Source organism: Bufo gargarizans, unplaced genomic scaffold (genome assembly GCF_014858855.1).
Source record: "Bufo gargarizans isolate SCDJY-AF-19 unplaced genomic scaffold, ASM1485885v1 fragScaff_scaffold_317_pilon, whole genome shotgun sequence".
Classification (NCBI taxonomy): domain Eukaryota; kingdom Metazoa; phylum Chordata; class Amphibia; order Anura; family Bufonidae; genus Bufo; species Bufo gargarizans.
In genome coordinates, this window is record NW_025334089.1 from 70739 (window position 1) to 95629 (window position 24891).

At 45.9% G+C, this 24891-nt stretch overlaps 1 protein-coding gene across 1 annotated transcript in view; it reads right to left on the reverse strand.

Moving 5' to 3' along the window:
- Nucleotides 1-320: 320 nt before the first annotated feature.
- The window catches only part of LOC122922384 (carcinoembryonic antigen-related cell adhesion molecule 2-like), a 60752-nt gene continuing 36181 nt past the window's right edge, over nucleotides 321-24891 (reverse strand). The window contains exons 5-8 of the mRNA XM_044272976.1: nucleotides 22594-22728; nucleotides 19622-19671; nucleotides 3642-3674; nucleotides 321-569 (exon numbers count right to left, since the gene is read on the reverse strand). Of these exons, the coding sequence (XP_044128911.1) occupies nucleotides 522-569; nucleotides 3642-3674; nucleotides 19622-19671; nucleotides 22594-22728 (266 nt within the window). The 3' untranslated portion in view covers nucleotides 321-521. The remainder of the gene's footprint in view (nucleotides 570-3641; nucleotides 3675-19621; nucleotides 19672-22593; nucleotides 22729-24891) is intronic.

Here is a 24891-nt window from a genome sequence, read left to right on the forward strand (position 1 = left end):
CTGCTAGGGAACCTCCCTGCCTGCCGCAGCACTGATTGGCTCATCCAGGCTGTCTGTCGCTCTAGGAGCCAATCAGGGCAAGCCCTTCCCCCTACTTCCTCCTCTCAGGGTCATGTGATCACCCGTCTTCTTCCTCCCTAGTTTTTTCCAACCGACGTGCACTAAAATGATGCTACACTCCGTTGTAGTGTATTTGTCAAGAAAAAACCTTAAAAGATTCGGGTTTGTCTGTCGTTCAATAAAATTGAAAAGTTCAGACCGAACCCGGTTCAGTCCGAACTTTATCGCTCATCCTTAATGATGACCCATCCTAAGCATACTGGAGGTCGTCCGTATTTATTTCCCAGAACCCCCCTTTACAGTGAACAGCATTGTCCGGCGGCCAGCATGTCCCTTCATTCCAGCTCTATATACAGCAGATACAGCTTGGCCTCTCCGGTTCCAGAAGCAGGACCTGGGGTGGGGGGGTGGAGGTCACAGTGGACTCCACTCAGTGTCCAGGCTGGAGTCCGCCTTTTATCTTATGCTTTCAGCTCTGTGTATGTCTCCTCATATCTGAACTGCAAACCCTGCAAGATAAATGTAGAAATTATTCATAAACAACCGCAAAAACAATAAAATGTAAGACCTGAGATAAAAATATAAGGAAGACCTTTATATGGATAGAGTAACACGAGGGCATTCAACTCTGCCAATGTCTCTCCAGAGAAGAACGCGGAGCCGTCCTAAAAGTCATTGTCTGAACCTTAAAACAGGCCTTGAGACATAACGTAGGATTGTAACCAAGCCAGTGGCTCATCTGCAGGCTGCTGCCCATCAGGGATTGCACCAGGAATCCTCAGGGATTGCACCAGGAATCTTATCATATCGGCTTTGACTTTGAACACTACTGGGTACAACAGCTAGATCAGGGAACATGCGGCCCTCCAGCTGTTGTAAAACTACAACTCCCACAATGGCCTACTGTAGACTGATAGCTGTAGGCTCTTCGGGCATGCTGGGAGTTGTAGTTTTGCAACAGCTGGAGGGCCGCAGGTTGAGCATGCCTGAGCTAGATGAATATATATCTAGTGACAACAGACTGAAAACAATGTGCAAGCAGTGATCTTACCGATTACTATACTAAATAATAAAAAATATTTAAATGATAAAATTATTTTGCATAATTATTTTTTAATTATTATAAATATTTTCAAATATTTGTAATTATTTTGCATAGTAATCCATAAGAATTGTTTTTTAAGAAGACGTTAATGAAGTACAAGAGCTGAAATAGCTTTAGCGGAGCCCCGCCCCATACCGCGTTGATGACGCCTAGTTATACGGTTAGTTTGCTCTTACATGTGGGATATGTTCTAACCCTTCTGGGACGTATATTCCATATGGAGGGAGGGTTAGGGTCGTATGTTGTAAAGTGATTTGTTTTCTGTCCCCGGAGATTTTAAATGAAGGGCAAATCACTCCAATAAAATAGGCAGGAAATAGTAATGTGGACATAGAGCAACAGCGTCGGACATCGGCGGTGAAATCCAGTCACCGTAATAAGATCAATTCAATCCCGATCCATGTTTTACTCACAACTCATCTACGGTATTTAAAGCATCGATGAACAATAAGGGGGATCCCCTGAAGAAGCGAAACGCGCGTCGGGGTCGGGATCTACTGGTCTGGAGTTATTTTTCCCACGTTTATCCGCATTTTTATGCCCTTTATTATCACCTACTGACTTGATACCTACTTGCACTTGTCAGGGGTGGATGGGATTCACTGCATTTATTATATTGCTACATCACCAGCGGTCCAGTGTCTTTCCTGCGTCCTCATTGCCGTATATATGGTTTTTATTATTATGTTTTGTATGTAACAATAAAGATTTGGTAGGTTTTACATGTGACCTCGGCCGGGCTGCACATCTATAGCTGGTCACTGCCTTTGGTGTTGGGAGCAATAGAATATATGTTGCCCACAATTTAAAGACTATTGAAGATAAACCAGCGGACAATTTACTCAGGACTGGAATCTGTATTAAATATTCTATTTACCTTAATCCTGGAATTTGGAGCCCACGATAGATATTGTCCATCGCGCCATATTGTCTATGTGATCGTTGTCTCAGAGTTATGAATACGCCGTATTGTCTGTTAGTATCTATTGTAGATCAGTAGTTATATCTCATCTAGTTTTGTACACTGAGTGCTATTTCATGTTTTATATCTTACATGGGTGACACCCACTAATAAAATAGTATTTTTTATAATAATTTTTTTTATCCCAGAAATAGAGCGCCAATCCTTAATTGTAACTATTTAACTTGATGCCTGGGTGAGACATTTCAGGATTAGAGCAGCCTTTCCTGATAGTCAGCAAGTCAGCCTCCCTGTTATCCGCTTTTCTCTACATAAATCTATTTCTGAAATGTTTCTGCTGGGATTTGAACTCACAACCTTCTACATTAGAGCCAAGAACCTTAACCACTATGCTATAGAGCTGCATGTTAACCTGCACTAAATATAAAATGATACTTCTGCTGTAGAGGAATACTCACTACACGAAAAACTACTATGAGGCTTTTCTTACACCGTTTATCTTTCAGTTTTATAGCTCAGTGGTTAAGGTTCTTGCCTCTAATGTAGAAGGTTGTGAGTTCAAATCCCAGCAGAAACTTTTCAGAAATAGAGGCTAAATTTGATTTAAATACACTGGTTTGAGCAAACACAGTTCTCGGCCGAACACTGCGATGCTCGAGTCAAAAAAGTGTTCGGCCGAGCATGCTCGATCAACACTATTTGTATCCTTACAATCTGCTTTAATGGCCGACCTCTCGTGTGTTTCTAAGTATCAGTAAAGTATATTTCCTACTAATTAGCATTAGCGGTTTTCGTTGTTTTGCCGTCACGTTCTCTGCAGGATGGAGCAGATTTATTGAGTGTTTTGTACATCGGTCTTAATCCAAGGTAAACTGGAGGAAATACGGGCCATGCATAGATTTGGGGCATCTTTTGGTTGTCACCAATATCTGACATAAACGTAAATCTGGCGACTTGTAGGAGGCCACACCCTCCCTGATAAGCCACACCCACTCTTACTGGCACTTTTAAAATGTGATGAAAAAACCTCAAAAAGAGAAAAAGGGGCAAATTGCTCCCAAATGTGACCAACTCCAGAAGCCAGTGCAGAGCTGGTGTGAAGCCGTTCTCTGCTCATCCATCAGGTCACTGCGTGATTCCGTGGGCTTCATCACTGTGTTGATGGGTTCACCCCCACCTCCCGCCATCTACCTGGCTTCATGGGGAGACAATTGATAGATTGCCATAAGACTCTGTTCATATCCGTTCTGAGCCACCATCAGAGATATCATCAGACAGGTCAACAAAGCCCGAAAGATCCCAAAGTAAGTCGGGGGTCCGTCAGTCCCTCAGGTGAGTCATGTGACCGGTGGAGTGCTAAGAGCCACAATGCAGATGTGAACACAGCCTTAAAGACAAGTTTCCCTTTAAATAGGTTCCCACTGAAGTTTCTGCAGGACATGGTCTTTGGTGGTCGCTCCACCTCCAAGGACCCCACAGAGTGATCCTATGACAGATCTTATTGTGATGCCATGCTAAACCCATAGGCATTATCCACAACTGGACTCTACTCACCATGTATGATGGTTCCTCCATTGATTGTCCTGCCTGCCACCAAAGAAAGAGAAATGACAAATGTCTGATTACTCTGGTGAAAGTCCGATACACAAAGTCAATAAGTAGATCCTTGTCAGATCATGGGCTGCCTTCTCACTCCGGCCTTGTAAAGACTTCCTGTTCTGTAGCAGTCATCTCATTATCATCACAATCATACCTATATATATAAGTAACATAGGTGGTGGTCACAGCTCACATCCTCCCCTTCCCTGCACAGGTCACAGAGCATGCCCATTATATTTTCCCTTAAATGTTCATTAGTTATCGTCAGACTACAGGTTCCTATGGTCCATGTGGCTGCTGCAAAGCAAACCTCTGAACTGTCGTTAACAAGGCAGCAGTCCAGGCAAGATGGCCGCCCATAATCATGTAGATAAAAAAGAATTGAAAATAAAAACAAGAGCAACAATCTGTCACTTAAAGGCCCTGTACACCTCTGGAGGCAATTGTTTTATGATTGCATTTTACTCATTTTGGGCTAAAAATCAATTTTTAAATTGGTCATTATTAAAAATATTGATCCGTTCTGTCACAAAGGGTTAATACCCATCCTCAAAAAGCCTTCACTGGACCCATCTTCCTTATCCAGGTATCGCCCCATATCACTTCTTCCGTATGCCTCAAAGCTACTTGAGCAACATGTCCATTCAGAACTGTCCTCCCACCTCTCCTCCTGCTCCCTCTTTGACCGCCTACAATCTGGCTTCCGACCCCACCACTCAACTGAGACTGCCCTTACCAAAGTCACCAATGACCTACTGACAGCCAAAACCAAGAAACAATACTCTGTCCTCCTCCTCCTTGACCTGTCCTCTGCCTTCTACATTACTCTGTCCTCCTCCTCCTTGACCTGTCCTCTGCCTTCTACATTACTCTGTCCTCCTCCTCCTTGACCTGTCCTCTGCCTTCTACATTACTCTGTCCTCCTCCTCCTTGACCTGTCCTCTGCCTTCTACATTACTCTGTCCTCCTCCTCCTTGACCTGTCCTCTGCCTTCTACATTACTCTGTCCTCCTCCTCCTTGACCTGTCCTCTGCCTTCTACATTACTTTGTCCTCCTCCTCCTTGACCTGTCCTCTGCCTTCTACATTACTCTGTCCTCCTCCTCCTTGACCTGTCCTCTGCCTTCTACATTACTCTGTCCTCCTTCTCCTTGACCTGTCCTCTGCCTTCTACATTACTCTGTCCTCCTTCTCCTTGACCTGTCCTCTGCCTTTGACACTGTTGACCACTCCCTTCTGTTGCAAACTCTCTCATCTCTTGGCATCACTGACCTGGCCCTCTCCTGGATCACATCACACCTCACAGACCGGATGTTTAGTGTCTCCCACTCCCGCACCACCTCCGCGTCTCATTCCCTCTCTGTTGGTTTCCCGCAAGGCTCTGTCCTAGGACCCCTGCTCTTCTCTATCTACAAGTCCTATGGCTTTCAGTATCACTCCTACACTGATGACACACAAATCTACCCCTCTGGTCCAGACATCACCACCTTACTATCTAGAATCCCACAATGTCTATCTTCCATATCATCCTTCTTCGCCTCTCACTTTCTTAAACTTAACATGGATAAGACAGAATTCATAATCTTTCCCCCATCTTGTTCAACCCCCCCAACAGACCTATCTATCATGATCAATGGCTGCACACACTCCCCTATCAACCACGTCCGCTGCCTTGGAGTGATGTCACGAGTTGGAGGTCCCAGGAGAGACCTCCGCGTCGTCAAGCAATAAACAAATGGAAATCAGGTACAGACACAACAGAGTTTATTGCACAAACAGAATCAGAGGGAAATAGAGAGCTCTATGTACCGTCCGCACAGTGGGAGGAAAACCCCCAGAGGGGCGTAACTGAGCAACTCCTGGTATTCAGTAGGGCCCCAGATGGTAGGGTTAGGCTTTGCCGCAGGGAGTTGCCAGGGTCCACTCTGGAGCGTGAACTAGACAGTGACAACAGGAGCAGACGGACAACAGGTACCAGAAGGTACCGACGGCACATAGGCAAACATAACAAACAGGCAAATACAAGCAGGCAACTAAAAACACAAGCAGAAGTTCATAGCAAGGAAACAGGAGTGACAATGAGCAGAGAAGGACTAGCTCCACCAGTGGTATACTGCGTGGCCGCACTCTGCAGCAAGGGCTTGCTGAACAGAGACATGAATACACACAAGGTAACTCAAACATAACTGGCAGAGCAGATAACAGAAACACAGGAAAGAGGACGTGGGTAGGCAACCCACAGAGCACAGACAGACATGGATCCCATGGGTCAGCAGCATGGAAGAGTGGGTACAAACTAGGAGCAGGACAAGACCACACACCAGGAGAGCTGACACAGAACTGAGGAAACCTCAGCCTTATATACAGGTTCCATGGGTGCAGCAGAGAGGCCACACCCATGGAGCAGACAGAGGACTCCTAATAGGAACACAGGGGAGTTAACCCATACAGAACCACAAATAACACACAGAAACAAAACTTCAGCGAGGAGCGCCAAATGAGCAAGGACGGAAGGTCACAGCCAGAGATAGTAGCTGTGACAAGTGACCTTGGATTCTGCCCTTTCTTTCTGACCGCACATCAAGCCCTTTCCACCACCTGCCGCCTGCAACTCAAAAACATCTCCCGCATCCGCGCTTTCCTTAACTTTGAATCTGCGAAAATACTTGTACATGCCCTCATTATCTCCCGCCTAGACTACTGCAACATTCTCCTCTGTGGCCTTCCATCTAGCACTCTCGCACCCCTCCAATCTATCCTCCGCTCTGCTGCCCGACTAATCCACCTCTCACCCTGTTATTCCTCTGCCTCTCCCCTTTGCCAATCCCTTCACTGGCTCCCCATTGCCCTGCGAATTCAGTTCAAAGTACTTACAAATACATACAAGGCCGTCCACAACCTGTCCCCTCCCTACATCTCTGAGCTTATTTCCCGATACACCCCCACACGCACTCTCCGATCCTCACAAGACCTCCTTCTCTTCTCTCCTCTTATCGCCTCTTCCCACAATCGACTCCAGGATTTCTCCCGTGCATCCCCCATACTCTGGAACTCGCTGCCCCAACATATCAGACTCTCACCTACAGTGGAATCCTTCAAAAGAAACCTGAAAACCCACCTCTTCAGACAAGCCGACAACCAGTGACCCTGCTGCCTCTATACCGCCATGACCCGCTTCACCCGCACCTACTGTGTCCTTCTCCCATACCATGTAGATTGTAAGCCCTCACGGGCAGGGCCCTCTCTCCTTCTGTACCAGTCTGTAACTCGTCTTGTTTATGATTAGTGCAATTGTCTGTATTATGTATGTGCACCGCTTATCATATGTGCGCCGCTTATCATATGTACAGCGCCAGGGAAGGAATGGCGCTATAATAATAAATAATAATAATAATAAAAAGGGTTAACTGTGCCTGTCATCTAATAAACCTTTATAGAAAATACATATGGCTGTCTCTCAGTAGTTTGCAAGGGCTTTTTCTTCGCTAATACTACATACATATACAGTATATATAAATACTTTAATAAAATATAGCATATAGTAAAATAATAATAATAATCCCCAAATATGATAGCGGTCCTGGTCCTTGTATTATATTAATAGTCCCAATTAAATGCGGCGCTCACGCATATACAACAAAACAAAAATAAAGATAAAACAAATGCGTTTTCCGTGTGCAGTTAGTTAATATTCGACCTGTGGTTCGGTGATATGTAGTTTTATATATCTCCCATGATGTAGACAGGTTGAGCTCTGGCCATACGGTACGTGACACTATATCACGGGTCTATTTGGATAAGTACACCTGATTGCAGTTGATGCAGATTCACATATGCACACGCTGATAGGCGCTCATTGAATCCATATTTGCAAATCACAGGAAGATCCAATGTATCAATTGCATTCAGAGGACACTTATTTGCATCCACACCAGATGTAGCTTGTCGTCTCTGCCACTCACGACCTTGTGGAGCTTTTCAGCCTCTCGCTGTGGGTCTCCGTTATGCCGTTCTCCGCTGTAATGTTCTGGGCGCTTGCGCTTTGAAATCGCCGGAACGCTGACTTCAGCTGATAGATTTTCTTTGCTGTATCAGCGATAGATCCCCGTCCACACTGTCCGCACACGACCGCCACCAGACGCGTTTCGGAACACGTATGTCCCTTCCTCAGTGGTCTAAAATCTGAAATGAATACTGGGACCTCATATTTAAACTGGTTCAAGTAAAATCAAATCTCTGGGCTGGATCCACCTGAATTGTGGAAGTTTAATCAATGTCCTGATAATCTGTGGTCCGGATCGACCTCATTTGCTGATATTAAATAGAACATGGTTTACATATTGCATTTTCATGTTGCGTTGCATTAAATGACAATCCACGGTTGCACCGTTTACCTGGACCACTGCATCACTATATATGGATACCGTGTGAACATGACTATTACCCACGATAACAGAGCGTCATTCACATAATGCGTTTTAATATTCTATTTGTGATTTCTTTACTTGTTGCTATTATATGATTCTAGATGAGAAACAAACATAATACGCTGTGTAGGAAGGAACAAGGGGCCATCATTGATGGTCGGTACGTGTCACCGAGGTTCCTGGCCTCGGTGAGGTAAGAGACGTTTTTTTTTCCTGAAGTCTCAGTATAGCAGATTGCAGTCTGACACTTGAGCTGGTTAGTATGGCTCTAAAGCTGATCCGGGACGGCTCTTACAGGGAGTAGCCAAAGTGCTGGGTGGGTGGCTACTCCCCACATTCCAGGCCCGGTCTTGGCAGGCTTATGAAAGCAGTCAGCACTGTCAGGTGGTGTGGATTATCCTCCATCTCACAGTAAAGTTGTGGAGTCCTCTAGGCTGAAGGCTGCAAACAGGCGTGCAGGCCGCCTGGAAGCCTGCCAGTGAACTATTCTGTGGCTGAGCATATGCAGTGAGGCTGACCTGAAGGCCGAAAAGTTTTAGTTTTTTTTTCCCGGGCCTGGGTGTATGTCCTATATCAAGCCGGCAAGGTTACGACACGTGTCCCCTGACAAAATGGAGGTGGTCGTAAAGGTCCTCATCGAGGCTAACTTGCAGCAGCAGGAGGCTAACAAGCAGCAGCAGGAAACCAACCAGCTGCTATTACAGCATGTGATGGCGTTACAAGTGGCAGGAGCGTCCCAGAATGTCCACGATCTCCGGAAAGCTGTCCGTGCGGCGATCCCGCCCCCTCAGACGACGTTGAGACCTATATGACGGTATTCGAAAAGGTGGCCGTGAGAGAGAAGTTACCCCGAGACCAATGGGCTGAGGTCGTAGCTCCGTTCCTGGTGTCTGTACCCCAGCAGGTGTATTTCGACTTACCAGATGATCAAGCGTCCGACTATCCGACCGTAAAGAGTGAGATTCTGGCAAGACTGGGGGTGAATGTATTGGTCCAGGCCCAGCGGGTGCATCAGTGGGAATTTAACCCGGCTGAACCCGCCAGAGCGCAGTATTATGATCTGCTACACCGGTTGCAAAAATGGCTGCAGCCTGACGTACTGTCCCAGTGTCGAGTCCCACTTGTCACGGCTGAGGATGGGGGAAACCCTCAACCGTGCAATGTCAATAGGATAAGGATAGCTGCTAGGTCAGGATGACAGGATCAGGGAGCAGGTCACCTCCTAGCTCGTCTTTAATTCGGACCCCGACTCCTAACCGTATGAACCAACCCAGATGGTAGGAGGGCTCATACTCCGGAACCTAGGGTCTCTACTAGCCCTCAGGAAATCCCTGGACTAGGAGCAGGGTAAGACGACCTGTTCCTCCTAGACACGGACGAACAGGAGTCTCACTGGCCAAGGAGCAAGGAGAGGGGAAACATATACAGCATATGGATATGGCAGGTGAGGTAAACCAGTACCACACCTACCTGCCACAGACACGCTGACTGGAACCAGTGCACAAGTACTGATGTCCACTCAAACATTAAGGACACAGCACACACACAACTCACACAGGTACCCAGGACACCCATAGCTGAAAACAACATAGAGAGCATAAAAACATCTTCTTAACATCATACACATATATTTTTGACCACAAGGGAGGCCCTCACTGGATCGATGGCACATAAAGACCAGGAGGATGACTCCAGCATAGAGCATGGCTGGAGTACCCCTCAGCTACAGGCCACACCCACACACACATACTAGGAAAGGAGTTAACCCTTCCAACACCAGACAAGGTAAGTGTCACTTAAAGGGGAAATGCACACACAACTAAATCCCGTGCACACCAGACATAGAAAGTGAACACATACAAACACATGTTGCTAGATGCAACCGCATGCCTTGACATTGAGCCGCCTAGCAACCAGCTCAGGCTGCTACACTGCCAACAAACATAATGTTGCCAGCGGCAACCACACGTGAGACAACATACTAACTGCCCTCACCTGCGGTAGACAACAAACAGACCGCTGACAACTGCATGCGACACAAAGAGTCACGACCAAACCATAGTCGTAACACCACTGCTATGTTGGACTGTCTGTTGGCTGATGTGTTCTGGAGGGCTTTGCCATACCCTCTCCAGCACTGGATCGGCCAGGTGTCCTCTGGTAATGCCCTAGAGATGGTGAACCTGGTAGAGCGCTATGAGGCCACCAGAAATCTACAGGGGGGTTCTTTTGGGAGGGGGCCAGTTGAACCCCGGAAATCTCCATCCAAGCGGCCAGTGCTACCAAAACTCGCTCGGGATATACTCCCTAAAGACCCAGCTCTGATGGTCTGTTGGCGGTGTCAAGAGCCTGGTCACATAAGGGCCGACCGTCCCCATCAGGGGGAACCCATGAACACTAACTATGGCTACTGCCACTCAATGTATGCGAGGAGGCTGTGTGCAACCGTTACCCCCGAAACAATAGACAGGTGTAAGTGGGAGATACCCTGGCGGTGGCGCTGCTGGACTTGGGGAGCCTGGTAAGAGCTGTCCTGGTGCGGCCCGCCGAGTATACTGGCCGGAAAGTCGGCGTTGTGTGCATCCATGGAGACTTAAAGGACAATCCTACCGCCCTGGTATCTCTATTCACGGTGGCCGGCTGGTGGACTCATGAAGTGGCCGTCGCCACAAAGTTACATTATGAACTAATAATTGTGAGAGACTTCCCCGGTTTCCCGTCAGTGTGGCCTGAGGCGAGAGTCACCGATACCCTTGGGGCAGGAGTAGCCCCAATAGAATGGCCATGCTCAGGGGGGAAACCAGAACCCTGAGAACCTGAGGCGGAAGGACCAGCAGTAGGGGTGGCCGCCACTGCGGTGGAAGGGGGGGAGCCAACCCCACTGAATGTAATGGTGGGAGACGTGGAGGATTTGCTGCCGGGTCCGGAGTTGGCAGTCCTCAGCGTCTCTGGAGACAATTTTGGTACAGCATAGCACCCGGAGACGACTCTGTCTCGGGCCTGGGAAAATGTGGTAGTAGTTGAGGGTAAGCTGCAACAACCGGGGGCCGAGTCTATGTTCCCCCGTTTTGTGGTTCAACAGGAGATGCCGTACCGGGTAAATCAACTACGGGGTGAGCATATTGAACAGTTGGTGGTACCCAAGGCGTATCGCAAGCTCGTGTTGGAGTTAGCCCACCAACATGTTCTTGGGGGACACCTGGGCCAGCAGAAAACGCAGGACCGGATTCTACAGCGGTTCTACTGGCCCAGTGTGTTCAGAGAGGTGGAAGAGTACTGCAAGTCTTGCCCAACCTGCCAGATAACCAGCCCCCAGCCACATTTCCATAGTCCCCTGGTCCCTCTCCCGGTTATTGAGGTTCCATTCGAGTGGATCGCTATGGATCTCATAGGCCCAGTACCGAAGTCCGCTAGAGGGCACCAACACATATTGGTAGTCCTGGACTATGCCACTCGGTACCCGGGACGGCTCTTACTGGGAGTAGCCAAAGTGCTGGGTGGGTGGCTACTCCCCAGGTTCCAAGCCGGGTCTTGGCAGGCCTATGAAAGCTGTCAGCACTGTCAGGTGGTGTGGATTATCCTCCATCTGACAGTGAAGCTGTGGAGGCCTTTATGCTGAAGACTGCAAAACGGCATGCAGGCCGCCGGGAAGCCTGCCAGTGAACTATTCTGTGGCTGAGCATTCAGCCAGGTGTGAACCGGCACCTAGGATTCCAGGTGAACATTGTTTTGTTTTTGTTGTGGTTGAACAAGCACCAAGACTGTTATATTTACTGAGTGTGAGTAAAACACTGAAGTTTGATTTACAACCTGGTTCCTTGCCTCTATACCGCGTCCGCTAACCTGTCTACCAGAGCAAATCCCCACAGCTGATAAATAACCCTAAAACAACAAAAGTAGAAGTCAAAATAAAAAATAAAATAATAAAAATAAAAAGACAAAAAATAAATAAAAAACTAAAATGAAAAGACAAAAAATTAATAAAAAGAAAAAGATAAGAAAATTTCATTGAAGTATAAGGGTGAGGGTTTTACTGAGATTCATAATCAGTGAGATGAGTGTCTATAACGTCAGAGAGCAGAGATAAGGAGTCTGTCAGATGAGCTGCTGACGGAGCAGAGAGAAAATCCAGATCCGCTATTACCCTTTTCAGAGAAAATTGCTCCATATTTGTAATAAAAAGTTAACCTCTTCCCGCATTTTCACGTCCATGTATGTGAGGAAATGCCATCTCTTGACGCATCTCCACGTGCATGTCCGTGATCTGATCGGGCGAATGCAGGAGCAGCACGGGCGCAGCTGCATCCGCCGGCGTCGGCACAAGCATCGCTGCGTCACTGTATTGTACTGCATTGAAACAGGGATCAAACCCTGACAAGTTGAAGTCCCAGAGTAGGCCAAAAATCAAAAGTGAAAAGAAAAGTTTTTTTAATAATAAAAATTAGTAAAAAAAAAAAAAAAAAACACCTTTTCACCATAAAATCATGTATAATAAAAAGTAAAAAAAAGACATATTAGGTATCGCTGTGTCCGTAATGACCGGCTCTATAAAAATGTCACATGATTTACCCCCTTAGATTGTCACCTTACATCACAAAGAGTGTTAATACCAAGCAATAAAAAAACATATGTACATATAGTACCAATCAAACCGTCACCACATCCCGCAAAAAATGAGCACCTAATAAGACAATCGGCCCAAAAATGTAAAGAATATGGTTTTCAGAAAACGCAGACACAAAAACATGATTTAAAAAAAAAAATCTTAAAGCTTAAATAAATTTGAAAAAGTAAACATATTAGGTATTGCTGCTTCCGTAACAACTTGCTCTATAAAGATGTCACATGATCTACCCTGTAAGGTGAATACCGTAAAAAAGTACTAAAAAAAACTGTGCTAAAACAATAATTTTTTTGGGTCACTTTGCCCCATAAAGTGTAATACTGAATGATCAAAAAATCATATGTATCCAAAAATGGTAACAATAAAAATGTCCGCTTTTCCTACAAAAACCGAGTCCCTACACAAGACGATCGTCAGAAAAATAAAAGAAACGTTGATTTCAGAAAATGGAGACACAAAAAACATGATTTTTGTTTTCAAAAAATGCTTTTATTGTATAAAATGGAAATAACAAATATGAAAATACACATATTTGGTATTGTCACGTCCGTATCAACCTGCTCTATAAAAACAACACATGATCTATCCTGTCTGGAGAACTCCGTAAAAAATAAACAAAAACAGTGCCAGAAGCGGCAATTTGGTGGTTACCATGCCTCAGAAAAGCGTAAAATCAATCAAACATCATATGTGCCCTTAAAAAATACCAAGAAAACTGTCACCTTATCCTGTAGTTAACGAAATGGGGTGGCTTTTGGTAGTTCCTACTGTAGGGGGCATCAGGGGGGCTTCAAATGTCACAATCAGGGCAATAAATATTGTGTTTGAGAAAAAAGTCGTTGGAATAGCTGTTATGTGACAGGGAACAGGCGCGCCGATGGCTGCATCACCCGTACAGAGAGGAATAGTGCGATGACTGGACTGGCGCTCTGCATGTGGGGCTCCAATAAAACACAGTAATTATGGTGATCGCACTCAAATGTAAGAAATGAAAAACAATCGTAATGACACTAGAAACGCTTAAGAATGTAACAAACATATGCAATATTGTGGGAAAAATACGTCATAAATGGTACATGCAAGTAGTTCATAAAATAACGGGGTGGTTTTCTAATCAGCTGAACTAAATCTTTATATTTGATTTACAAGTTCACATAAAGTGCATTCAGCCGTTATTGTGGCCAAGATGTTCTTAAAGGGGATGAAAAACAACCCTGACCCTGAATACTGTTCCCCAGTCACTGCCTGATTATAGTCTGTGTGCGGGTTACATGTCCGGACCTTAGTTTCTGTCTCTGATGGTGTGTCCTGTAATCAGCGCCTACACGGGTCCTACCTGCTTCTGGGTGGATACGAGTATTCGTGTTCCAGGATACGGCATTACATACCCGACCTAGGAGCTGCTGCTGTGTCAGTTTCTCCGCGCTGGTCAGGCAGACGCCGGCATATCACGTGGTCTGTGTCAGGAAGCAGGCTGTATCTCGCAGCAAAGTATCGCAGGAACTCGGGCGCTCCAATTTTTAGTAAGATTGATTTTAGTAGATCATCCGTATAAAGGCCTTTCCTTAGTCCGGTGGGAGTTCTCAGCTGGTTACGCCAGACGCGTTTCGGGGACCTCTTACCCCTTCCTCAGTGGCAGCTGATCTCCCATTTTTGGACTGGCTACTTATAGACTGCCCAGGATAGCCCACAGGTGTAGAGCGGATTAGGCTGCCCAGGATAGCCCACAGGTGTAGGGTGGATTAGGCTGCCCAGGATAGCCCACAGGTGTAGGGAGGATTAGGCTGCCCAAGATAGCCCACAGGTGTAGGGAGGATTAGGCTGCCCAAGATAGCCCACAGGTGTAGGGCGGATTAGGCTGCCCAGGATAGCCTACAGGTGTAGGGCGGATTAGGCTGCCCAAGATAGCCCACAGGTGTAGGGCGGATTAGGCTGCCCAGGATAGCCCACAGGTGTAGGGCGGATTAGGCTGCCCAGGATAGCCCACAGGTGTAGGGTGGATTAGGCTGCCCAGGATAGCCCACAGGTGTAGGGAGGATTAGGCTGCCCAAGATAGCCCACAGGTGTAGGGCGGATTAGGCTGCCCAGGATAGCCTACAGGTGTAGGGCGGATTAGGCTGCCCAAGATAGCCCACAGGTGTAGGGCGGATTAGGCTGCCCAGGATAGCCCACAGGTGTAGGGCGGATTAGGCTGCCCAGGATAGCCCACAGGTGTAGGGCGGATTAGGCTGCCCAGGATAGCCCACAGGTGTAGGGCGGATTAGGCTGTGATCTTTTGGGGTTGCGTGTTTTTCACCGCAAGTAAAACCGCATGTCTGGTAACAGAGCTAAACCTTTGAATTTTTGATTGCTAAATCCGCCCTACACCTGTGGGCTATCCTGAGCAGCCTAATCCGCCCTACACCTGTGGGCTATCCTGAGCAGCCTAATCCGCCCTACACCTGTGGGCTATCCTGGGCAGCCTAATCCGCCCTACACCTGTGGGCTATCCTGAGCAGCCCAATCCGCCCTACACCTGTGGGCTATCCTGGGCAGCCTAATCCGCCCTACACCTGTGGGCTATCCTGGGCAGCCTAATCCGCCCTACACCTGTGGGCTATCCTGAGCAGCCCAATCCGCCCTACACCTGTGGGCTATCTTGGGCAGCCTAATCCACCCTACACCTGTGGGCTATCCTGGGCAGCCTAATCCGCCCTACACCTGTGGGCTATCCTGGGCAGCCTAATCCGCCCTACACCTGTGGGCTATCCTGGGCAGCCTAATCCGCCCTACACCTGTGGGCTATCCTGGGCAGCCTAATCCGCCCTACACCTGTGGGCTATCCTGGGCAGTCTATAAGTAGCCAGTCCAAAAATGGGAGATCAGCTGCCACTGAGGAAGGGGTAAGAGGTCCCCGAAACGCGTCTGGCGTAACCAGCTGAGAACTCCCACCGGACTAAGGAAAGGCCTTTATACGGATGATCTACTAAAATCAATCTTACTAAAAATTGGAGCGCCCGAGTTCCTGCGATACTTTGCTGCGAGATACAGCCTGCTTCCTGACACAGACCACGTGATATGCCGGCGTCTGCCTGACCAGCGCGGAGAAACTGACACAGCAGCAGCTCCTAGGTCGGGTATGTAATGCCGTATCCTGGAACACGAATACTCGTATCCACCCAGAAGCAGGTAGGACCCGTGTAGGCGCTGATTACAGGACACACCATCAGAGACAGAAACTAAGGTCCGGACATGTAACCCGCAAACTATAATCAGGCAGTGACTGGGGAACAGTATTCAGGGTCAGGGTTGTTTTTCATCCCCTTTAAGAACATCTTGGCCACAATAACGGCTGAATGCACTTTATGTGAACTTGTAAATCAAATATAAAGATTTAGTTCAGCTGATTAGAAAACCACCCCGTTATTTTATGAACTACTTGCATGTACCATTTATGACGTATTTTTCCCACAATATTTAATGTGCGAGCATGCGTATGTTTGTTACATTCTTAAGCGTTTCTAGTGTCATTATCATTGTTTTTCATTTATTAAATTTGAGAGCGATCACCATAATTATTGTGTTTTATTTGGCTTTAAAGAAGAACTCCCACCAAAAATGTCCTTCTGTGACCCGCTAGAACGGTAGATGATGTGATCTGTGGTGGATGGGACTTTCTTACCAGTTACTGTACCTGTGAGGTATAACCTCCCTTCTGCTCCTCAGCTGTGTGGACAGGAGGTCAGGTTCTCTGTGTCCTATGGGAGCCTCAATGAGGATCAGAGAAGTAACCGACTTCCTGTCCTGTGTCGGTTTGGATCAGAGAGTTGGTCACATGACATCAGAGAAGAAAAACCTTGGCGGGAGTTCTACTTTAGAGGGGTATTCCCATCTCAGACAATGGGGGCATATCGCTAGGATATGCCCCCATTGTCTGATAGCGGTGGGACCCGCACCTACAACAAGAACGAAGCAGGGAGCTCTGTGGCTGGAGGACACCGGATTTCCTGGGGTGTCCACCACCAAGCGCTACTGCCATAGAAGTGAATGGGAGCGCACTGCGCATGCGCGGCCCATGCTCTCATTCATTTCTATGGGGCGGACGGCAATAGCCGAGCCAGCGCTGGAGGATGGCCACCGTTCATTTCCCCGTCCTCCGTTCTCATAGTAGGTGTAGGTCCCAGCGATATGCCCCCATTGTCTCAGATGGGAAAACCTCTTTAATCCTTTCTGTGTTACTGGAAAAATGGATAAAAGTGGAAAATCAAAAAATATGGGAAATTTGGAAATGTCACCTCCATTTTCCTCTAATTCCTATGGAACACCTAAAGGGTTAAATTAACAAAGTTAGTAAATTCAGTTTTGAATAATTTGAGGGGAGTAGGTTCTCTATTGGGGTCATTTATGGGGGGTTTCTACCAAGTCAGCCTCACAAAGTGACTTCAGGACTCATTTGGTCCTTAAAAAAGTGGGTTTGGAAATTTTCTTTAAACTTTGCAAAATTCCTTCTAAACTTCTAAGCGTCAAATGTCGCAAATAATAAAATGACATTTACAAATTTGCCAGTGTCATGAAGTACAATGTGTCACGAGACGACAATCTCAGAATGGTTTGGATAAGGCCTCATGCACACGACCGTGCTGCTTTTTGCGGTCTGAAAACCGAAGATCTGCAAAGAACGGAAGCCGCCCATGTGCCTTCTGCAATTTGCGGAACGGGCGGCCCATTGTAGACATGCCTATTGTTGTCCGCAAAACAGACAAGAATAGGACATGCTATTTTTTTTTTGCGGGGCCTCAGAACGGAGCAACGGATGCAGAAAGCACATGGAGTGCTGTCCACATCTTCTGCAGCCCCATTGAAGTGAATGGGTCCGCCCCCGGGCCGCCAAAACGGTGGCTCGGATTTGGACCTGAAAAACGGTCGTGTGCATGAGGCCGAAGTAAAAGCCTTCCAGAGTTATTACTACATAAAGTGACACATGTCAGATGTGGCCGGGTCCTTATGGTGAAAACGTGCTCATAATGAGGACAATGCAATAATAAAAAAAAAACGCCCCCTAGGTGTCCATAGCCTTTAATAGGTGAGAACAGATTTACATGAGCCCTTTAACATTCAAGACATCAAGAGAAGAGAAGAAAGGGTTAATGGGATGTGCAGCCGTGTGATGTTGGGGGTGATGGTACAGGCGTAGAGGCTGTATGATGATGGGAGTGGGCCCTCAGCCTCCGTCACGTACCAGTGGGGCCCGGCTGTGTCCGGCAGTGATCCGGGCGTTCTTCTGTCATTTCAGTCATGTCACCCTCCGGCACACTGGGCCATGGCGGGAGGCGTTTGTCTTTCCCACCGAGGCTTGTGAGTATGAAGGGTTAAACTTGGGCCCTGCCACGCCGTTCCTTCTCACTGCTGGAGATGGGTGACCGCTGTGCTCGGCAGTACTCCGAAAGAGAATGGAGCAGCAGGATCTGACGGGGGAACGGGACCCCCATTCTCCTAACCAGTGAGGAGGTCCCCGCGGTCAGACCCCCATTGATCAGGTCGTTATCCGATTCCTAGAGCCCGCCGCACACCCGACCTCAGCTCTCCGCCTGCCGCGTGCTCTCTAACCCCATTGCCCTGGAGTTGGGGTGATGGACACGAGGAACAATACAGGTTTTCTGTAAGCACCTAGAACCCTAGTTCTCTTCCATGGAGATACCTCAATGTGATGTGCACTGTGCCCACATCTGGTCCACGTCTTGCCCCAAGTTGTAGACATATTTTAGTGAGAAAGGAGGCGTTAATAACAGCAAGACCTCTCCCGGGACTTGGTGAGGTGAGCGGCCAGAGTCAGGCGTAAACCAAGCGAAGGCCTTAAAGTAGAATCAGTATAATATAGACTGTGGCCCCTGTGGACATATATCCGCCAGAAAACAGAAAGATGGCGCAGGAACTAAAAGTTAACCCCCAATGTTACAAATACTAACAATGAGGGGGGGGGTCATGGCCAACAGTTGATGTAGAAATTGAGAAGCCTCTCAGGACGAGCCTCAGTTAACCCCTGATGTTACAAACAACGTTAGTACCTTCTTTAACACTGATGTTTCCATTAACCCCCCCATTAGTATTTATAACATTTGGGGTTATTTTCCAGCGGACCTCCACTTTACTCTTTTACCGCATTGTGTAATCATCAGGAACCTATAACTTGTGTTTTTCCCCCTTGATGTCATTGCTTTATGATGATTTATATTTGCGCACATTGCCCCTGCTTCTCTTCTGTGCGGTTCCGACCATCGCACACTACTTCCTGCTGGAGGACGCCAGCCAAGTGCCCCCGTAGTATCATGAGATCTCATTGGATGCCTCTGGCTGCTGTATATGATACCTGCACGGGTGGGGTAAGCGGGCGACGCCTAGCCTGCTCGGGGCGCCTGGCCTCAGTCACAACATTGCTCCTGCTCTCTTTTATCATAGCTTGGATGGTCGGTATCTAGGCTGAGCCCTAGGAGTGCTATCTATCTGATTGACCCCGTCCGTCCGTCATTCTCCGTCCCACCTGGGAGTTTGTGTCTACTTTCCTGGGTTTAGACTGTTTTCCCTTTTAGCAGCACCATCCCCCTGATGAGGAGGAGCGAAACGTGCACGTAGGGAAGACGCAATAGGGCTATGTAGGGCTACTGATGTCAGAGCCGCCCTTTTCGGGGCGGGTGCTCCATGGTTAGGTCTTTAGGGCCAGCACAGAGACCCGACAATTTGCACCAAAATTGCATACAAAATTTGTGACACAATTCTGTTACAAAGTAAAACAACCAATGGGAGACCTCAGGTTAGAGAGAAGCCTGAACCGGCTCAGTAGCAGGTACGGCTCATCTTCAGTCTACGCCAGATAGTAAGTCTGCTCCCCTGACTGGACTGGTCACTTACCTTCACATTTTCATACACCGGGATGGGATCCGGTTCATTGTCTGGTGACTCTGGGGATGAATCACAAGACATTGTAAGAAGCAGAAGATGACAACTTCCCTCCATGTCTTACTACAAAGTCTACCTTCCATTGTCACATTGTGTCCATGTCATGATAAATCCCTATTACAATCACATCTCCAGTTTTCTGATACAAAGATCCAAATCCAATAAGTTAACACATAATGTGCTGGTTCCTGCAGTCACCAATAGATGAAGGAGCTTTCCGTCTTATTATTAGGGTCTATATACTGCGGCATTCAGTAAGCTCAAGCTGTCTGCAGGAGACCGCACAACATACTGTAAAGCTGTGTCTGTGCGGAGGAGATGGAGCTCGGTATCAGCAGAACAGACCAGAGACACTACGAAGATACATAAAGCACTAGCAGCCAGATAAACCTAAATACAATCACACAATGAACCCAACACCGAAAATACAATGAGCCCAACACCGAAAATACAATGAGCCCAACACCGAAAATACAATGAGCCCAACACCGAAAATACAATGAGCCCAACACCGAAAATACAATGAGCCCAACACCGAAAATACAATGAGCCCAACACCGAAAATACAATGAATCTGATACAAAAATACAATAAGCCCAACACCGAAAATACAATGAGCCCAACACCGAAAATACAATGAGCCCAACAACGAAAATACAATGAGCCCAACACCAAAAATACAATGAGCCCAACACCGAAAATACAATGAGCCCAACACCAAAAATACAATGAGCCCAACACCAAAAATACAATGAGCCCAACACCGAAAATACAATGAGCCCAACACCGAAAATACAATGAGCCCAACACCAAAAATACAATGAGCCCAACACCAAAAATACAATGAGCCCAACACCGAAAATACAATGAGTCCAACACCGAAAATGCAATGAGCCCAACACCGAAAATACAATGAGTCCAACACCGAAAATACAATGAGCCCAACACCGAAAATGCAATGAGCCCAACACCGAAAATACAATGAGTCCAACACCGAAAATGCAATGAGTCCAACACCGAAAATGCAATGAGCCCAACACCGAAAATGCAATGAACCCAACACCGAAAATACAATGAGCCCAACACCGAAAATACAATGAGTCCAACACCGAAAATGCAATGAGCCCAACACCGAAAATACAATGAGCCCAACACCGAAAATACAATGAGCCCAACACCAAAAATACAATGAGCCCAACACCAAAAATACAATGAGCCCAACACCGAAAATACAATGAGTCCAACACCGAAAATGCAATGAGCCCAACACCGAAAATACAATGAGCCCAACACCGAAAATACAATGAGCCCAACACCGAAAATACAATGAGCCCAACACCGAAAATGCAATGAGCCCAACACCGAAAATACAATGAGTCCAACACCGAAAATGCAATGAGTCCAACACCGAAAATGCAATGAGCCCAACACCGAAAATGCAATGAACCCAACACCGAAAATACAATGAGCCCAACACCGAAAATACAATGAGCCCAACACCGAAAATACAATGAGCCCAACACCAAAAATACAATGAGCCCAACACCGAAAATACAATGAGTCCAACACCGAAAATGCAATGAGCCCAACACCGAAAATACAATGAGCCCAACACCGAAAATACAATGAGTCCAACACCGAAAATACAATGAGCCCAACACCGAAAATACAATGAGCCCAACACCGAAAATGCAATGAGCCCAACACCGAAAATACAATGAGCCCAACACCGAAAATGCAATGAGTCCAACACCGAAAATGCAATGAGCCCAACACCGAAAATGCAATGAACCCAACACCGAAAATACAATGAGCCCAACACCGAAAATACAATGAATCTGATACAAAAATACAATGAGCCCAACAACAAAAATACAATGAGCCCCACACCACAAATACAATGAGCCCAACACCGAAAATACAATGAGCCCAACACCGAAAATACAATGAGCCCAACACCGAAAATACAATGAGCCCAACACCGAAAATACAATGAGCCCAACACCGAAAATACAATGAGCCCAACACCGAAAATACAATGAGCCCAACACCAAAAATACAATAATTCTGACACAAAAATACAATGAGCCCAACACCGCAAATACAATCAGTCTGACTCCAATTGCAGGATGAGCCTAACTCACGGATCGGCAGAACATGGATGCCTCAATACAGTAAAGCTACTTTCACACTTGCGTTTACCCTCATAGCGTCAGTTTTCTTTCCATCATGAGATGCGGAGCAGGACGGATCCAGTATGACCCACAATGCAAGTCAATGGGGACGGATCCATTTTCTCAGACACAATAGAAAACGGATCCGTCCCCCATTGACTTACAATAGTGTTCATGACGGATCCGTCTTGGCTATTTTAAAGATAATACAACCGGATCTGTTCATAACGGATGCAGACGGTTGTATTCTCATGACGGAAGCGTTTTTGCTGAACCCTGCCGGATCAGGCAAAAACGCCAGTGTGAAAGAAGCATTAAAGAATTCGCACAATTTTTATATCACTATTAGGCCGCATGCACACGACCGTGGTGTGTTTTGCAGTTCACAAATCACAGATCCGCAAAACATGGATGGCGTCCGTGCGCGTTCCGAAATTTGTGGAATGGCACGGACACCCTTTTACATATAACTGCCTATTCTTGTCCGCAAAGGACGGAGAAGAATAGGATTTTTTATTTTTTTTGGCGGGGCCACAGAATGGAACAACGGATGCGGACAGCACACGGAGTGCTGTCCGCATCTTTTCCAGCCCCATTGAAGTAAATGAGTCAGCATCTGAGCCACCAAAACAGCGGCCATGTGCATGAGGCCTTACATAACTATACACCGATGGCACAATACATTGAAGGCCGTTACTGCCAAATAACATGAATCTGTTGCCTTCCTTTCTGTAAGTAGAAGTCTCTTACCATTCAGCTTCTTTCTCATAAATTTCCTATATATGAAGACACTTCCAATAATAATCAGTACAACTGCCAAAATAATAGCAAAGGCAAGTCCAAGGATGGGTCCCAGAAAAACGGGATATTCAGGTGGAATGAATTCTAGAAACAACAAGAGAAGTAGAGATAATAATACTGAAAAACACTAAAGATAATAACCCATCCATGACACAGAATTATTTTTTATTTTTTTTGGCGAGACAAGTTGCACAAAATTCAAAAGGAGTAATATTAAAATAATAAAAATCAATCTTGCCACATCTTTATCCATGTTTCATGGATTTCTTTTACAGCGTTCCCTATGAGATAAAACTGACCTGTTCTCTTCATTCTCCGGGTCAGTACGATTACAGAGATACCACATTTATATAGTTTTATGGGATTTGTTTTTACAGTGTTCCCTATGAGATAAAACTGACCTGTTCTCTTCATTCTCTGGGTCAGTACGATTACAGTGATACCACATTTATATAATTTATGGGTTTTGTGTTTACAGCGTCCCCTATGAGATAAAACTGACCTGTTCTCTTCATTCTCCGGTCAGTACGATTACAGAGATACCACATTTATATAGTTTCATGGATTTCTTTTACAGCGTTCCCTATGAGATAAAATTGACCTGTTTTCTTCATTCTCCGGGTCAGTACGATTACAGTGATACCACATTTATATAGTTTTATAGGTTGTGTTTTTACAGCGTCCCCTATGAGATAAATCTGACCTGTTCTCTTCATTCTCCGGGTCAGTACGATTACAGAGACACCACATTTATATAGTTTTATGGGTTCTGTTTTTACAGCGTTCCCTATGAGATAAAACTGACCTGTTCCCTGCATTCTCCGGTCAGTACGATTACAGTGATACCACATTTATATAGTTTTATGGGTTTTGTGTTTACAGTGTTCCCTATGAGATAAAACTGTCCTGTTCTCTTCATTCTCCGGTCAGTACGATTACAGCGATACCACATTTATATAGTTTTATAGGTTGTGTTTTTACAGCGTTCCCTATGAGATAAAACTGACCTGTTCCCTTCATTCTCCGGGTCAGTACGATTACAGTGATACCACATTTATATAGTTTTATGGGTTTTGTGTTTACAGTGTTCCCTATGAGATAAAACTGTCCTGTTCTCTTCATTCTTCGGGTCAGTACGATTACAGTGATACCACATTTATATAGTTTTATAGGTTGTGTTTTTACAGCGTCCCCTATGAGATAAATCTGACCTGTTCTCTTCATTCTCCGGGTCAGTACGATTACAGAGATACTACATTTATATAGTTTTATAGGTTGTGTTTTTACAGCGTTCCCTATGAGATAAAACGGACCTGTTCTCTTCATTCTCCGGTCAGTACGATTACAGAGATACCACATTTATATAGTTTTATGGGTTCTGTTTTTACAGCGTTCCCTATGAGATAAAATTGACCTGTTCCCTTCATTCTCCGGGTCAGTATGATTACAGTGATACCACATTTATATAGTTGTATGGGTTTTGTTTTTACAGTGTTCCCTATGAGATAAAACTGACCTGTTCTCTTCATTCTCCGGGTCAGTACGATTACAGTGACACCACATTTATATAGTTTTATGGATTTTGTATTTACAGCGTTCCCTATGAGATAAAACTGACCTGTTCCCTTCATTCTCGGGGTCAGTACGATTACAGTGATACCACATTCATATAGTTTATGGGTTTTGGTTTTACAGTGATCCCTATGAGATAAATCTGATCTGTTCCGTTCATTCTCCGGGTCAGTACGATTACAGTGATACCACATTTATATAATTTATGGGTTTTGTGTTTACAGCGTTCCCTATGAGATAAAACTGACCTGTTCCCCTCATTCTCGAGGTCAGTACAATTACAGTGATACCACATTTATATAGTTTTATGGGTTTTGTATTTACAGTGTTCCCTATGATATAAAACTGACCTGTTCTCTTCATTCTCCGGTCAGTACGATTACAGAGATACCACATTTATATAGTTTTATGGGTTTTGTTTTTACAGCGTTCCCTATGAGATAAAACTGACCTGTTCTCTTCATTCCCCGGGTCAGTACGATTACAGTGATACCACATTTATATAGTTTTATGGGTTTTGTTTTTACAGCGTTCCCTATGAGATAAATCTGACCTGTTCTCTTCATTCTCCGGGTCAGTACGATTACAGAGATACCACATTTATATAGTTTTATGGGTTCTGTTTTTACAGCGTTCCCTATGAGATAAAACCGACCTGTTCCCTTCATTCTCCGG